Source organism: Bombus bifarius, unplaced genomic scaffold (genome assembly GCF_011952205.1).
Source record: "Bombus bifarius isolate JDL3187 unplaced genomic scaffold, Bbif_JDL3187 scf7180000007991, whole genome shotgun sequence".
In the NCBI taxonomy this organism is placed as follows: domain Eukaryota; kingdom Metazoa; phylum Arthropoda; class Insecta; order Hymenoptera; family Apidae; genus Bombus; species Bombus bifarius.
The window spans coordinates 126,913-143,968 of record NW_022884372.1 but is presented as its reverse complement, the minus strand read 5'-3'; the positions used below and the strand labels follow the sequence as shown (position 1 = coordinate 143,968).

General features: G+C 33.8%; 1 protein-coding gene across 2 annotated transcripts; it reads left to right on the top strand.

The window, feature by feature from the left end:
- Positions 1 to 1,771: 1,771 nt before the first annotated feature.
- On the top strand, positions 1,772 to 16,491 carry LOC117205503 (endoglucanase E-4-like). Of its 2 annotated transcripts, none has more exons than XM_033443964.1 (7): positions 1,772 to 2,123; positions 5,840 to 6,213; positions 10,178 to 10,415; positions 11,181 to 11,459; positions 12,721 to 13,061; positions 13,464 to 13,713; positions 14,539 to 16,491. In XM_033443964.1, the coding sequence occupies exons 2-7, from the start codon at positions 6,181 to 6,183 to the stop codon at positions 14,823 to 14,825; spliced, it is 1,428 nt and encodes a 475-aa protein (XP_033299855.1). In that variant the 5' UTR covers positions 1,772 to 2,123; positions 5,840 to 6,180; the 3' UTR covers positions 14,826 to 16,491. The 2 variants fall into 2 exon arrangements, with proteins under 2 accessions (XP_033299855.1, XP_033299856.1); XM_033443965.1 differs by lacking the exon at positions 1,772 to 2,123 and adding an exon at positions 5,191 to 5,429.
- The last annotated feature ends 565 nt before the right edge of the window (positions 16,492 to 17,056 follow it).

The window sequence follows — 17,056 nt, the reverse complement described above, 5'->3', positions numbered from 1 at the left end:
GACAGTTGAAGAATATATAAATATATTTCATTTTTAAATAAAATATGTAATTATGAAATAGATTTTATATCAATGACCCTAAAATAATTTGACAAATTATATTGCGTTTCTTAAGCTGATTTGTATAAATAGTAAAATAAGATATACGTGTGTACAATGATTTGTTAGGATAATCATAATTCGTTATAATCAATCATACGTGGAAACATATATTCTCAGTTCTTACTGCGTATTGTACGTGACAATGTAGCGGAAATAAAAGACACAAATTGAACAATTGAAGAATATATAAATATATTCCGTTTTTTAATAAAATATGTAATTATGAAATAGATTTTATATCAATGACCCTAAAATAATTTGACAAATTATATTGCGTTTTTTAAACTGATTTGTATAAATAGTAAAATAAGATATACGTGTGTACCATAATTTGTTAGGATAATCATAATTCGTTATAATCAATCATACGTGGAAAAAATATATTCTCAGTTCTTATTGCGTATTGTACGTGACATTGTAGCGGAAATAAAAGACACAAATTGTTATACGTAAAATTCTGAAAACGATGGAGATCGATTCTTTTTTATCTTCTTTGTCCTTTTGCAGAGTATAAACCAATTTGTCTAAATTTTAAAACATCTTAAAAGCTTTCCTGTTATTCAATAATATGTTTGTATTTGATATAAAAACAGAGAAAATATAATTTCTGGAATTTTTCAGAGAACGAACAAAAATGTTTCATCAAACCCTTGTGAAAAAGTGACGCTGTCGTGTTTGAAGTTGGAAGCTCGTTAAATTTAAACAATTGAAAAAGAAAAAGTGGAAACGAGGACAACGGTGAAACTGCAGATTTCCAGAATGAAAATTGAGAAAACACTGAAATAGCCACACCGAACAATTCCCTTTTCCAACTTGTCAGTTTTTGTCGGTCCAAGCATCGAATTACAATCTCGTCCAGAGATTTCAATTAATTTTGCCCGTTCGTCGATGAGAGACAGTCAAAAAAGGGAAGAAAATTGACTAAAAAAGAAAGTGACCGACTAATTACAGCTCCGAAACGAAGTCTTTAAATCGCACGAATTTCCGTTTTCGTATACTCGTTACCCCGATGTAATTAGGATATTTCAGTAATCGAACGTAACGTGGATCGACCCAATACTCCATTCTCAGGCTTTTTCAACATTCTGACTGGTTCGTAGAAATGACCGTAGGTTACAAGTCATATCAATTCTCTTACGATTGGCATATCACTAAAATGCAATACGTTGATCAAAAGGAAAGAAGGACTTGTTTATTCGTATTATTTCTATATATCACTTCTATATATCTGTGTTACATTCTTCGTATACCAACGAAGATATAATTCTTTTTATTTACATTATTTATTATCTTCGAAACAATTGCGTCAGACGACGATGCTTATATCTTAGGCCAAGAATAACTTTATTTTTATTCGATACATTCCTACACATCCTCTCTATATGTTCTACAAATTCTTTCCTCGCCACGCAACTGTTCACGGTAAATATGAAACGATTACTTTGATTTCACAAGTAGAAATTTTTACGATTAAACGTGTTTCTATATTTTGCTTATCGCAACAGAAGATACAATTTCTCGCACTTTCTCATCTTTCCACTGTCCGCGTTTTTCCTCGGTACACCAATCGCTCTCAAACAATTAAATGCGAGACAAGTACTTTCGTTCTCCGAGGGATCACCCCCACTTCCTTCCCCACCTGTTCGCGGTTGGAAGATCGTCGGCAAGTCACAATCGTTGGTCAGTCAGTCAGTCAGTAAGTCAGTCAGTCAGACACATAATCGATCAGTCGACGAATCGATCGAAACGCGATCATCAAACGCTGGATTCTTTGAAACTCTCGGTTCATGAACTTTCTGACTGACAAGTGCGTTCACCTCGTTAAATGCATAGTGTAGTTCAAATGTCGAAGTGAATCGCAGCTGGAGTATCGAAACAACGAACAATCTGTTTCGCGATAAAGAATTTTGTGATTTCTCTGAATATTGTGGAAATTTACTTGAACAGGGTAGGATTTTGTAAACAATAGCAGAATGTAAAAAGTGGATCGTCACTGCTTAAAGGTGTTGAAGAAAAGAAAGGTGAGGTTCAATCGAGGAAGTCGTTTCATCTAATCGAGATTAAATTACGGGTAATTACGATAATGAATGTTTATTTATTGCGTTTTTCATTTAAAGATATACTACTCTGTTCGTTAACGAGCTTTGGTAGGAGATATAAACGAGTATCTACGATATGTGAAATACTTTCCAAACGATCGGGTAGTAATCTGCGAATTAATAGAAGTTTTGGAAAAGTTATTTCTTTTCCTATTCTTCCCCTGCATAATTCAGAATTTCTTTTTAAATATTGCTTCTTCTTTTTTCCTTTCCTAATTCTATATTTAGGATTTAGATTTCGATTTCTATCGAATTTTCCATTTACAGAGAAATATTATTAGTGTAATGAATTTTTTGCAATATTATTTATACCATTCACAGAAAAAAGGATGGAAAAAGTAAAGTTATCTTATAATCAACTTTTTGGAAGGATTATAAAAGATATCTGAAAGAAACTGATTTTAATCTGAATTTCTTTTTAATTTATAATAAATAGCTTAATTATATTGCATGATTAAATATTCGTGAATGAATACGATATATGAATGAAATACGATATATTTCAATGAATATATCTTCAAAAATGTACAAATTAGGGCAAAATAACAATTAGTAAAAAAACCCTTATGCACATAAATTTAAAGTATTATAAACTATCAAAAATAATGTCTATGTATCGGTACCACTTTCATCTTCATTTTCGCGATTAGGCGATACGTTTGACCGTCCTTTGGCATTTAATATTCTTAATAGAAAACGCGTTAAATGAGTCAGTGGTAAACAACGTCTTCGTCTGCATTGAAAATGTCGACTTGACAACCATCGAAGTATCTTTCATACGTATTTATAATTTATATGCAATATGCATGATTTCGATGACTCACACGAAATCGACAGCTAAAAAGAACTTCGTGCAGTTGGATCTTGCCTGCTAAATGTAACAAGTGCATTGCAATACCATTGAATATCATTGAAGTTTATTGTTAGAATTATCGTTAAATATTTCATTTCTGGAATCTTATTTTAAAACACTTTTTCCTCGAAGCACCGCTTAGAGATAGAAGATTGTTTATAGAGCTACAAAAGAGCTATTTTTTTTTTTTATTAAATCATAAAAGCTATTCGTAGGAAGTTTCGGTAACGAAGCGGAACTTTCTTCTGGTTGTTTGCCATTTTGCTAACGGATGGAACGCGTCCATAATTGCTGTACAAGTTGTCATAACGAGAGTATACAACCGATCATTATTTCGTATTGAACTGGAGCTGTCGGTTGATGTACTTGTCAATTAAATCAAGAATTTCGCTTCTTGCTCCTTTCTCGTTCATTTCCGTTTGGATTTTCACGCATGCTAGTTTAACGAACGAGATACGATATTACTAAAGAAATAATTATGCATTTGTCAAATTGTTAGGAAAAAAGAAAACAGTTTTAACTAAAAAAAAAAGTCGTTGATAGGCTGTGCATGTTTATACGAATTTAAAGTTTTATGAAAACAATAGGAAAAATAGAACATTAGTTCAAACATTAATACGAACATTATTAAGCAAAGATATCTTTCACTCGTTAAATATTACGAGTAACGAGTACTACGAGTAAGTATAACGAGTGCTATACTTCGTGCCATATATTTTATGAATCGTCGTCGTCGGAAAGCACGCAGACAAAATATTTAGCGTCGGCAGTAAACGTCGACTTTCCAAACTTCCTGTGCGCTCGGTTTCCAGGGTACCTCTGTGAGATCGCTTTACCAAGAAATCCCTCTGGTGGAATGCAAATAACGCGCACGGACGAACAATCCGAATCTTCGGCTAGTACGTTCTTCTTTATCGCGAAATTAACGTCGGTCTCTTTGTGGAATCCACACGAATATGTCAGACGCGCTTTCCACGAACAGATAACAGTTTTTAAGTTAAGTTAAGTTAAGTTAATAGTGTCGTGCGAACATGATCACTGCGTTTATCCAAAAATAGAAGCATACATGAAGATCATAGTAAAGAAAACACGATATAAATATATTTGTTTACTTTCTCGGTCTGTTTGATGTTTTTTATTTTTTGACCACAATTCGCTTTATTTTTAAGGCACTTCGCGTGTGTTTGAAAGGAAATATTTTAATATAGAGCAAAAAGAACTTTAGATGAAAGGATCAAAATTATTACAAGAACACGCGTCACATCGAAAGATTTGCTACGTTCCCATAAATTAATTCAAACGTGGAATTCATGCTTATGTCGCAATTTAAGCAAAGGCAATTTTCGCCTAAGGAAAACTTTAAGAAACGTGATAAACCAAGCACAGAGTAACTAGATAGAATATTCTTAGCTCTGTATATATGCCAATAGTACAAAGAGCAACCTTCTTAGGCGAATCGTTAATAAAACCAGCTACGAAAAGAGGATAATACTTAGTTCACGAATTTTCCTCTTCAATAGTCTTTCGTTCGCGAATGTAATATGATTTACTCGTTTTGAAAATTCTTGATAATACAACAGTAAAAATTCCGCGCGCCGTGCGTGATATAAAAATCGTTCTTTTTTGCTTGGAAACGATTATCTTCTTTATGTTTTATGGTTAAAGAAGCGTTTCAAACATCCTGGTCGCATCGATCGGTTCTTACATAACTGAGGAAAAACGTAATGAGAGAAACGACGGCCGTTTAATACATCATCACTTCTTGAGTAAAAGATTCGTTAGAAGTGTTTGAAAAGACAAGAGAAAATATAACTTTACGATGTGAATTTTTTCATGGAAACTATTTAAAAACTGTGCAGGATTTGTGTAAGGTATTTAGGAAATTTTGCATGAATATCTAAAATTCGTGAAGAATATTTTAAATGTTATTTTAATGTCTGAGTTTTAAGGAAATGGTGAGTTAATTAAACGATGAATGGAAAGGAGATAAAGGTATGATTTAAAAGGTATTAAAAAATGTTTCTTTTAATAGTATGTCTTAATATGAAGATTGCAGGGACAGAACATGACGTATGTATAAGTCACGTTCTTCATATTATATGAGACCAATTCTAAAATAATAAAGTAATTTTGTTCGTACATTTAAGATCAAATAATAAATTAAAAACATCGCAGTAAATGCAGCACGTTTGTGGCTGCACAATATAATTCCCGCTGTAATTCGATGTCTCTGTGACGATAATTCTGATCCAATTCCTCGAAACGTCAGATATATGTTTCTTAGAGATTCTAATAAAATGTTAAGTACAAAATGTAACAAAATTGTGAACACATAAACTAAACAATTGCAACTTGGCTGTCAGCAAAGAGGAAAGGTAATTTATTCTTGCGTAAAGTTCAAAGACAACAAGAAAGATATTTAGGTTTATTCCGATATCGCGTGGAAATCAGAAAATTTGTGAGCTTCTAAAGCAGTAATTATTAACCCTTTCCCGTACTTTAGCGAGTCAGACTCGCGATGAAGATTTTGGTCCAAATATGAATATCGCGAGTCTGACTCGCGACCAGATACTTGGGCCAAACGTAAACATAACAAGCCGAACTCGCGGATTGTTTCTTCGCCCGTTACGATTGTGACCAAATGTTAGTTCCTGTTTACGAGCATCAGGCTGGTCTGTTTCGTCGAACTAAATGGTACGAGAAGGGGTTAATGAAAAATTTCTCAAAGAATCCAATAAAATTGCGTCATTTTCAATTTACTAAGTCGGTTTCTCACGTATTACAGAATCAGTGGATGATTTTATTCAAAGTCAAGATAATCAATCAAGTAATTCCTCCACTTTGTGAACGACGCTAGAAGAATATTAACTACAAACGTTGATCAATTTAATTATACATTTGATCAAATCGTAAAGAACTCTTCAAGATCGGAACAAGGAAAGAAACGCTTTTGTGATTAAAGAAACGATTTCACAGGAGTGGAAATTATTGATGAAGAGGTGCACGTGAATAATCGACATGCAACATCCCGAAATGCGTTTTACATCGATGTTGGCAAACGCCGCGAAAAGGTGATTAACAGTCGTCCGTTGTCCCACAGAAAGAATTGTGGGAGAAAAATCGAGAATGGAACTGAACGCGTTTGTCATCTATGTTGCGGTGAGTGATCATTCTTCATTGTGATAACAGACGTCAAACTACCTAATTTCTATAGTGGCTACGAAAAATTTGGCACGTACATTTATTTTCCAATGAACCGTTCCTCTTTTTATCAGGTGATATGCGTTTCATTTTCATAGTGTTAAATTTCGGGTCAGGGATAAAATCGGATAAACGTAAAGATAAGGTGATTGATTACATCCAAATTATATCCAGAAACTTCAAATAGCAAATTAATTTATGACACGTGTCGTTGTACAACATCAGTCATTTTATAACGTTTATAATCAGCATGTTTGCAACCACTCATCCTGAAAAATTGATCTATAGTTCCTCGTATGAGTTTTGTACCGAATAATTTGACTTTGTCACGTATAAATTATAGTTATTATATTGGCGCATAATATCACGTATAATGAAAGATTATATTTATTTTATATTGATTTTATTAAAAGCAAAAATTATATTAATTATATTAAAATATAATTATAAAATATAAGGAAGGAAGGTAAGATACAAAAGATTAAAAGATAAATTAACAATAACAAGATTAGCACACAATAGTAGGGTAATTACATTAATGGATTATTATAATATTGTAATATTAACAATTAAATATTTTGATATACAGGGTGGTTGGTAACTGGTGGTACAAGCGGAAAGGGGGTGATTCTACGCGAAAAAAGAAGTCGAAAATATAGAGTAAAAATTTGTTTTCTTTTTTTTTAATTTTTCCATCGAGACAACGATCTACAATGAGATCCGTCATAACGAGGCGTGATAAAGTGCACGCGTACTGAGCGAAAATTCAAAGTCGATTTTCTCGAAAACAAAGCCTCAAACGAAAAATTTTTATTCTATATTTTCGACTTCTTTTTTCGCGTAGGATCACCCCCTTTCCGCTTGTACCACCAGTTACCAACCACCCTGTATATATATACATAGCTACTTATATCACTTTTAATTGTAAGTCATGGAATTATAAGAGCGTTACTAATTTTATATGTATGTATTTCTTATCGCTTCGTATCAAATACACGTAAGATTCCATTCTATCGTCACGTGTTACGTCATGTCTTTTCGATTCATACGTACACACACTTACATATGTGCTTGCTCATCGAACAAAATGCCGACGCGAGACGTCGTTTTGAATACTTATTGTTGCTTCTGGCGCGATGCAACGCGTTCGAATTGACTCGCGCGAAATCAAACGCCGAAAAACTCGATGTTCGTTTCATCGAACACAACACGCTCACTCGCAATTTCGACAAACTAGTTGCCATTGAACTTTCGTTTTATTAACTTATTTTACATTATTGCATCTTTGGAGATGATAACGTGATTTTTATTCTGCAAATAACTTTACGACAAAATAGTAAATTGCAAAGTAAACATCGATGAACGTATGATTCCTCCTTTTTCTAAACATAAGCACTTTTAAAACTCTAGTATAAATATATGAATATACGTACGATATAAAAATAATATTAAACTGTTAAATATTTTATAGTATAGAAATATCCAGATATAATATAGGATGGTGTAAAAATAATACATTTAAAAACAATTAAATATCATCAGCTGTAAAAGAAATGGATGAGAAACGTGTAAAATGTAAATAACTTACTATACTTTTTATATTATGTATATTAAATTATACGTCTCTGAAAATGTGCAATATCCATTTCTAATTTTATATCAGATGACATTTCGATATGGTGAAATCGAATTTTCCCTCCTTGGATCTGACATTGACGAGCTGTAGACTCCTTCGTGTGGCCGGAAGTAGCAGCCGGGACATCGACTTCCGGTCCCCATGTCTTACTAAGCAGACGTGTATTACCATCACGCGAGTCTGCATTCTTACTGTCTGATGGGATCGACCTTCGAACGGGATTACTCTTGCATAAATAAATCGTCTAATTAAAGAAAGTATCGATCGATTTGATTAATTCACCTTTCCTGCGATTCAGTGGCTTGGAGATCATAAGACAACCATCACATTTGTAAATGAATTTCTGAAAGCCCGCAAAGTCAATGACGGCCACTTTAAATATTAATTGCTTCAGATTAAATTTTTTCGCGATAAATACCGGATCAAAAGAACTTCGGGCGAAGATCTCTGTAATAAAGATCAAGTTTCAATCGTTTTCTCCTTCCTAAAAGAGATATCGATATTTTGAAAAATCTAACTGCTAAATGTCTATCTCTGCTCATATTGGCGTTGCTAACAACCAGATGTGAAAAAAGAAAAAATGTATTTTCCATTTTTATTAATTACTATTAATTGTCTTTAATCTTTTGCGTTAATCGATAATTCTTAAATCATACCAAGGATTCTCTCTTCGTAAGAGCAAAACGGTTCTATTTTGTAAGTGGTTTAAGATTTTTGCACGTTACTTTAATTATACATAAAATTCATTTTTTGCTATAATCTTCTACATAGCGAAACAAACGAACTTCTAGTAAAAGTAATTTTACACATCTGTTAATTTCTTTCTGTAATTCTTTACATGGTGTAGGAAAGAAACTTTCAGTGAAAATAATTTCCAACGTAGCAAAAAGAGAAAACCTTCGGTTCGTCGACTTTTTCTATTACACAGAAACTGCAGAAACTCGCATGTACCAACGGACGCTGGTACTACGTTTCATGTTTGCAACGAAATCCCCGCGTAAGATCGCAAATATTAAAGTCCGCGTAGCAGCGAGCCGCGTGTGGACAAATTTCGTCGTCGGCCGTAGTGGTAAAAATGCGAGAACACGAGTTTACAATAAGCTTCGTGTTTGCAAAGGGTATTGGCGTTTGTCATACAGATATTACATGGTCGACGAACCTTGAGAATTTCTTAGAAAGAATGTAACGCCGGACTGTACGAAGTACACGTCGCACCAAACGCGGTTCCAAACTCATTTCACGTACACATCGACCGATATCGCCGATATGAACACGAAATTTTATTCGCAATCGATGTCACGAAATGATATCGATGTTTATCGATGTCCCTTTTACGCTGCTGGACCTTCTTAAACCTGTGACAAGTATAAAAATTGCTCGGTTTAGAGTTGTTCGTTCGATCAATAAAATATTGTAGTATTTCTTCTTATATTAGGTTGTGCCATAATAAATTTTTCTAAGAACATTTTTAAGGTAAAGGATATGAATGGATGTACATAATGTGTTTTACAATGAAGATTTTTTATCGAATATTCTCGCTGTTTCGGAGCGATACTAGGAATTCTTTCGTATACATCTCGGAACATTTTATATAATTGTGTTAGAAATGGGCTAATTTTCAATAAACATACAGTTAAGGAATAACATTTAAAATTATCTTGTCTAAGTATTAAATAAAGATGAAAAAAAGCAGATATGGAGCTTCGAATATTATAATTATCTGAAGGCAATAAAATATGATAGCTGAGTGAATTTATGTTTTCCCATCGGAGAAATAAAATTCTGTCTGCGATAAAAATTGAGCATTCTTCCGCGATAGAATCGGAAAGAGGAGTGGCTTCGCTTCTATCGACTACCTAAGGTTATAACGAAAGTTTAGCTGTCGCTTCTTAGGTGGCCTTTACGAAAGTCCGTCACGTACAACACGTGTACGTGCCTTGCGGATTTATTGCAGTCATACTTTGTGGTTTCGACATAACTCTATAGTGTCGAGAATATGTCACTTTCGTTAAATTTGATAAGAACCCCTAACTTCGAGAACTTACAAGACGTTCGCAGAACTCGTACGATTATCGAAGGAAAATATTTTTATCCTTTTCAAAAAGACAGAATCCTTACTAAATAAGAAAAATAAGAAGCAACAACGATGTAAAAGGGAATATTATCATTGATAAAAATAAAAAAATACATACATCCTCGTTCATTCTGATGAACGATCACGTATGCGTTGAACTCACCTCGATAGTTACGCGAAAAGCTTAATTCAATGAATGATTCACATTACAGAGCTTGGCGATAGCATCGATAGCCTTCATCGATACGATAAACGCGAACCCACCGTACTACGTGAAACCCATCGAGGACGAGAACGATTACGCTCGTGTGCTGGAGCTTTCGCTTTTGTTTTACGAGGCACAACGATCGGGAAAGCTGCCGGAGAACAATCGAATCCCATGGAGAGAGGACTCGGCGCTCGACGATCGAGGACTGAACGGAGAAGATTTGACCGGAGGCTATTATGATGGTAGTTGAAAACAGTATATAGTATGGTATATAGACTACATAGTATATAGGAATGATTGCATCGCTCAGGCAACGATAAAATGATCAGTGGAAAATATACTTACTAGAAATGAAGTTCTGTAGATAGAATTTTCTACCTACGCGATATCGTGATTGTGTAAATTTGCTATCGTTATATTGATATATGAAAGTGCTTGCACATCTTTTTCCTTTTTTTCTTTTTTGTTAGGATTATTTCTTCGAGTAATGTCACGAGTAATATTTATTAACGACTGTAGAAGGAAGACTGTAGGTAAAAAGAAAGTCGCATTTTTCGTAATTTTTTCTAGAAGAGCAATTTCAAAATCCAACATCGTTAATTTGAGTTTGAGAGTAAATATGTTCTTATCATTTTCTAACAAAAATAGGGATTATAATTGACTGGAAGCTTTATTAGCCGCTTAACGGGCGCATACACGTGAGCATACTTGTAGATTTAATTCTTTAGTTTAGCAAATTATTTTTACCACTGATCTTTATACGTTTATCTCTATAAATAATTATACATATACTAAAATATCTATACATCTTATAACAGATATATTATACATCCATTTGTAAGTTGCTTTTCAAGTTTTGCAAGTTGAATGTCACGATATTCTAGAGTACAATCATCTTGATTAATAAACTGAAGAAAAATATGTACGTTGAATCATTAAAAAGTTGTAACAAAAATACCTGATAAAGACGTAGTACATTAAAATGTAATAATTCGAAATATTTTTAGCTGGTGATTTCGTGAAGTTCGGTTTTACTATGGCTTCGACAACTACCCTTCTGGCTTGGGGCGCCGTCAGTTGGCCAGAAGCTTACAACGCGGCTGGCCAACTCGACGAACTTCGTAAAGCCATCAAATGGGCTACAGACTACTTCATCAAGTGCCATGTAAGCGAATATGTCTTTTACGGGCAAGTCGGGGATTTCTCATTAGATCACACGTTTTGGGGGAGACCAGAAGAACTGAATACCACCAGACCTGCCTATAAAATTGATCCGGAACACCCAGGTATAATATCATAACATCTAATATTAATAATAACAATATTAGATTGATCGTGAAAAATTCTGTCACCAGGTTTTTGAAATATTCACAAATTCATTTACAAACGTGCGTTAAGTAATATCTTTCATTTTTCTATTAACTACAATACCGTGCGAATATCATCTATATTATAACTATATTGTAGTACATGCTACTACAACTCTATATTGTAACCACATACAATTATATAAATTTAATTTTTACGCGGGGAAACGATAGTCTAGTTTTTGAAAACTGCAACTGATAATTCTAGTCAAAATTCCCTTTAGCAGAAAATCTGCCTACAATCCCATGTATTGCAGATGTACCTACTACATGCTATCAACTTCGAACGAACAAGCAACACGATGAGTAAATTTCGCGGCAGTTCATACGTAGTTTCGAGCCAAAAGCCAACGTGAAATTCCCGAAAGCTCATAATTTCGCGTAAAACTTTCGTCAAACATACGTATATTGCGAGTTTTGCCTTTCTCCTATATATGTAACTTGTTTGGCTGCGAAACGTGGAGAAATATTTCTTAACTAGGCAGCGTTCATCTGCAAAGCAATGTATGATATCGAACAAAGTTTCATCAAATCAGAAGAGCCTTCATCAAAGAACTAGAAGATATTTTCATTTATTTTACGTAGGAATGCTTAACCTAAATTTCTTTCGCGTTCATCGCCGATTTTGTGTAATTGCAATACTGTGGAAAATGTTTTGTTTTTATGAACAAGTGTAAGAACAATTTCTTAAATGTTCTTTTCAAGAATTAGTAATCAGCACGACAAATGTTATTTAACGTAAAATAATTATTACTTCTATTATGAATTCCTTTGATTTGAAACGTCAAGTAACCTCTTCGTACGTTCATTTCATACTTTCTGCTATTCTCTTTCCAGTGTATTTGAGAAAGCCGATTTCCGTTTCTTTTCTCTTACGACTCTCACCAGGTCCATATATGCTCTGTAACATTCATAGGTTTCTTTTTATTGTAGAATTTGAGAAAGTTCTCGACCTGCAAAAAAATATATTCGAACAACATTATAAAGAGAATGCCTAATGATTCACTTCTGTACTTCGTATTATTTAACAATTTCCTCCACGCGTAGTTCTATTTGTTCTCATTTATTATTATCATCAATTATAATTATACTGTTTATTATAATAATTACCATTATTATTCTTATTTTTACTATTATCTTATCTATATCTATTATTTTATTACTATAATCATTTTTGTAGGATCCGATCTAGCAGGTGAAACCGCTGCTGCCCTCGCAGCATCCAGTATGGTATTTCGTAATCACGATCCAGAATACAGTGCTAAATGTTTGAAACACGCCAAGGAATTGTACAAGTTTGCCAATGAATATCGAGGGCTTTATCACGAAGCGATCCGTGGAGCAGCTCAGTATTACGAGAGCACGGATTATGGTGACGAATTGGCTTGGGCGGCGGTGTGGCTGTTCAAGGCAACGAACGATACAATATATCTCGAGGATGCTGAACATCATTACCAGCATTTCCATCTCAAAGAGAGACCGAACGAATTCTTTTACAACAAGAAGGTCGCTGGCGTTCAGGTAAATTCATTCGCCTGATTAAGTACTGAAAAATGATAGAAAAGAAGAGATACATATTCATCGAATTCCTTTTTTTTCATTTTTCTTATAACTATAACTTTCCGGCTGTAATTTCTGAGGACATTTGTCTGCCCCCGCATTACAATGCCGACCAGAAAGAGTTAATTTGCAATTTACAATATACCTAGCAGATGAATCAAATTTCTGTCTAGGTTCCGTTTCTCAAATTAGATTCCTAAAAAGGCCAATAAATTCGTAGAAAATATTACAAACAATTAATTTCTTCTAAAATATCTTCAGCAAGATAATTTACTAAAAAATATCATGAAAATCAAAGCAAAATTAAAACGCGAAAAATTACTTGTATCGGGCTGATATGAATTAAAGTCAAAATTTTGGCAGGTCTTGTTGGCACAGATGACAGGGCAGCCGGAATATCAGAACGCGGCACGTGCTTTCTGCGATTTCTCGGTGCGCCAGCAAAAACGCACGCCGAAGGGATTGCTGTACATCGACAAGTTCGGCACCCTCTGCCACGCTGCAAATGTAGCGTTCGTTTGCCTGGAGGCGGCTGACTCACCCGGTATCGGCGATCCCCAGGAATATCGTGAATTTGCCGAGCAACAAATTTACTATATGCTGGGAGGAGGCGGTAAGCTTGCTATAATACGATATGACTCTATTGGAAATTGTATAGCCTGATTCAAAGGAGCAGGTCTCGAGTAAAATGTGATTTTACGAATTATCATGATAAGACTTTATTATCAAACGTTATTTGTTTTTTATATCGAACGCTAATAAATAATGAAAATTAATTTTACATTGAAAGAATTGTTTTCAAGATCTATATATATACCGTCGACCGTGAGTATTAACCTTGCTCTCCTCCTCACCTCCTCTTCGCTTTTATATCGCTTCAGATATCGTTTCTTTCCAAAATTGTTTTATTCATAAAAGGTGTGGAATACACAAAAAGAACAAACATTAAATTGAATAATAAAATCAAACATTTGAGAATTATACGTATTTTAATAATACCTATTGAAATATAACATCCATTTCGGGTCGTATAAACTTGAGAAGGTCAGCCTGATTAAGACACCTAGTCGTTACAATTATTGTAAAACTTTAACAAATTTTACTTTACTTAGTATTCTACGTTGCAAGACACGATTACATTACATTACATTACACTACACGGATAAATTAATAGATTTGTAATAAAATAATTAAAGAACAAAGACAGTGGGAAACGTTGAACTTAAATTAACATTACGAAGAATCCAAATACATGCTTATGGTCAGCAGTGTACATATACAATATATTTATCGATTACATACTTTTTACTTCTCTCTACGAGTACTATAATAAAACCTTCAAGTATCGCACTCACCTTTTTCAACATCCTGTATAGTTACCCTAATTTCTTCGTTTCTCGCATCGCAATTAAAGCAAAACTCTTTCCACCCCTATTAGGCAGGAGTTACGTGGTCGGTTGGGGTCGAAATCCACCGAAGCAGCCACATCATGCTGCGTCATCCTGCCCCGACAGACCAGCCGTTTGTGGATGGCCCGAATTCGACAAGGACGCACCAAACCCTCAAATCCTTTATGGTGCCCTGGTCTCCGGCCCCGACGAGGCGGACAAGTTTCACGATCATCGAGAGGATTACGTATACACGGAAGTCACATTGGATTACAATGCCGGATTCACGAGTGCACTGGCCGGATTGTTGCAACTACGAGTTAAAAGCACTACGTAACGTGCGATAACAGTTCGCTGCTTTTGGCCACGAACCAAGGAATTACTTTACTCTTCAAAACGAAATAGTTCGCGTTAAAATAACGAAAGAAGACTTTTTCATAATTCATACATAATCTGTGAATACAAAATAAATTGGAAGATATTGTCAAATGATCTTTCGGAGAAGGATTATCTTTTGACTTTTATTTTTTGAAAGCTGAAAGTTGATAATTTTATGTGTATATCAGTTGAATGAAAGATATTCCGATTCTTGTTAATGGTGACTAATGTATCGAATGGAATTCCAAAATTTGCTATAGAGGATCGATGCATTGTTAGGTGATCGTTTTCGAAAAATTCGATGCAGGATAGTAGTGTCTTTCAGTCGATTATCGAAACGTATCGTTAATATTATATTTCTATGTGAATATCAATCGGGTAAAGGATCTCTTGATCCTTATTGGTGGTGTAGTGTATCAAAAGCGAGATTTGTGATAAAAGATCAATGATTGGTCATGGTGAAATAATCGTCCTGAAAAAATTAGGTGGATTGTGTGTTTAGGTTGATAAATACCTACTACTAGTAATTTCATCGAATTATTATTTTGTGAATATTATGTGAAGTAAATATCAAGTGAACGATTTTTAATTCTCGTCTGTAATATGGAGAAATCGAATAGACAAGTAATTAATTCTGATAATCAAAGAAAAGTGGCAAATGTATATTCATGATTATGAATTAATTAAACAAGAAAATGAATTAAGTAATTGCAGCCATGATTGAAGCGCCGTTATGTAAGATTGACTAGATGTTTTATGTATGATGAATAGAAATTTATATCGATTGAACGATTGGATGTAATTTATTGATGTAACGTTGATTGATGGGAAGGTGAAATTATTTTCGTTCTCAACGTACGATTTTATTGAAACGATATCTAGGCTGTGTAGCTTGACGCGCTTGAGTATGGCTTTAATAGATTCGATTGGAAAATGTACATATATAATGTAGCGGTGTAAGGTATGTATAAGGTTAATAGAAGAAAGGAGTTTATTTAGGTACGAAACATAAAACTTGTTCGGTAATTAATATAATTAAGAATATTATGTAGTTATATTTTGTAGAACTTTCTTCGAAAAACTTTTTTAAAATAAGGGATGCTATCGATTGATACGTCAATTTCTATGCCATTATTCGCGCTACTCTCGCTTCTGTTAAAGCTTTTCTTATTGAAAAATACTTTATAATGTACATAATAATCGCATAAAAAATTTGAAAAATTAGCTTCCTCGTCTATTTAATAGTTCTATAAATATAGTGTATTATAAACTACATAAAAGCGCGCATATGAAAAAATTTCAATATCTTAGAGTTTTATATTCATCTTCGGTTATAATTTACTTCTGAATAAATATCTAATATTTCTTATTATTTTATGCTTCAATTAATATAAGACGAGCTTACTATGTACGATAGCTACGAACATACATGCGATTAGAAACTAACATAAACGAAGAACAAAGTAATTGTTCCTGTTATAGGCAAGATAATGTGTATTTATATTATCTTAATTATTTAACCTTGCATAATTTATATGCTTCCCAATATACTAGACTTATGTAATGTTATACCTACTGAAAACATCCTATATTGTTATAAATAAATAGTCGAATATTTTCCATAACTCTACGGTGGTCATGAAAATTTATACGTGAAAATTCCAGAAAGCAATTCGAAATTCTGAACGATATTGTTTGAGTATTTCTCGATATCGTAATTATAGTGGAACAAATGCATAATTGTAACATTTAGAAATTTATATACAGCTTTTCAGTTCAATTCGAAACCTAGTAATTTATAATCGTTCTAAATAAATTATTTCATGCTAGTGTAATAACATATTATTATTAAATACGGTAGTAATATCTACTGGTAATTTAGTATTAAATACAATATTTATTTACAATCAAATACAGTAATAATAAGCAAATAAAATAAAGCGATTCGAAAGATGTCGCGACTTTAACTCTAGAGTAGTAGATCTTAGAGCTGAGGAGGTTGAGATCTCACAATCTTCGAGTGCCTCGAGCGAAATTTCACGACCAATGGAAGTTCTGCTCCTTAGCTCTTTTCGGTGGTTCGACAGATTATAACTTAGAATGTCCTGAAGGTAGAGAGCTTCCTTGCTCGTTCTGTTATCCTAAGAATTTTCCCACGTCCTTGAGATCTAGAGATTCGCGTTCTCAACA

What these genes read in the sequence shown, in the direction of transcription:
- LOC117205503 (XM_033443964.1), top strand. Translation starts at nt 6,181, where the DNA reads ATGGAACTGAACGCGTTTGTCATCTATGTTGCG. An exon ending in GACCGGAGGCTATTATGATG is followed by an intron (nt 10,416 to 11,180) that starts GTAGTTGAAAAC and finishes AAATATTTTTAG; the next exon opens with CTGGTGATTTCGTGAAGTTC. An exon ending in AATTGATCCGGAACACCCAG is followed by an intron (nt 11,460 to 12,720) that starts GTATAATATCAT and finishes TCATTTTTGTAG; the next exon opens with GATCCGATCTAGCAGGTGAA.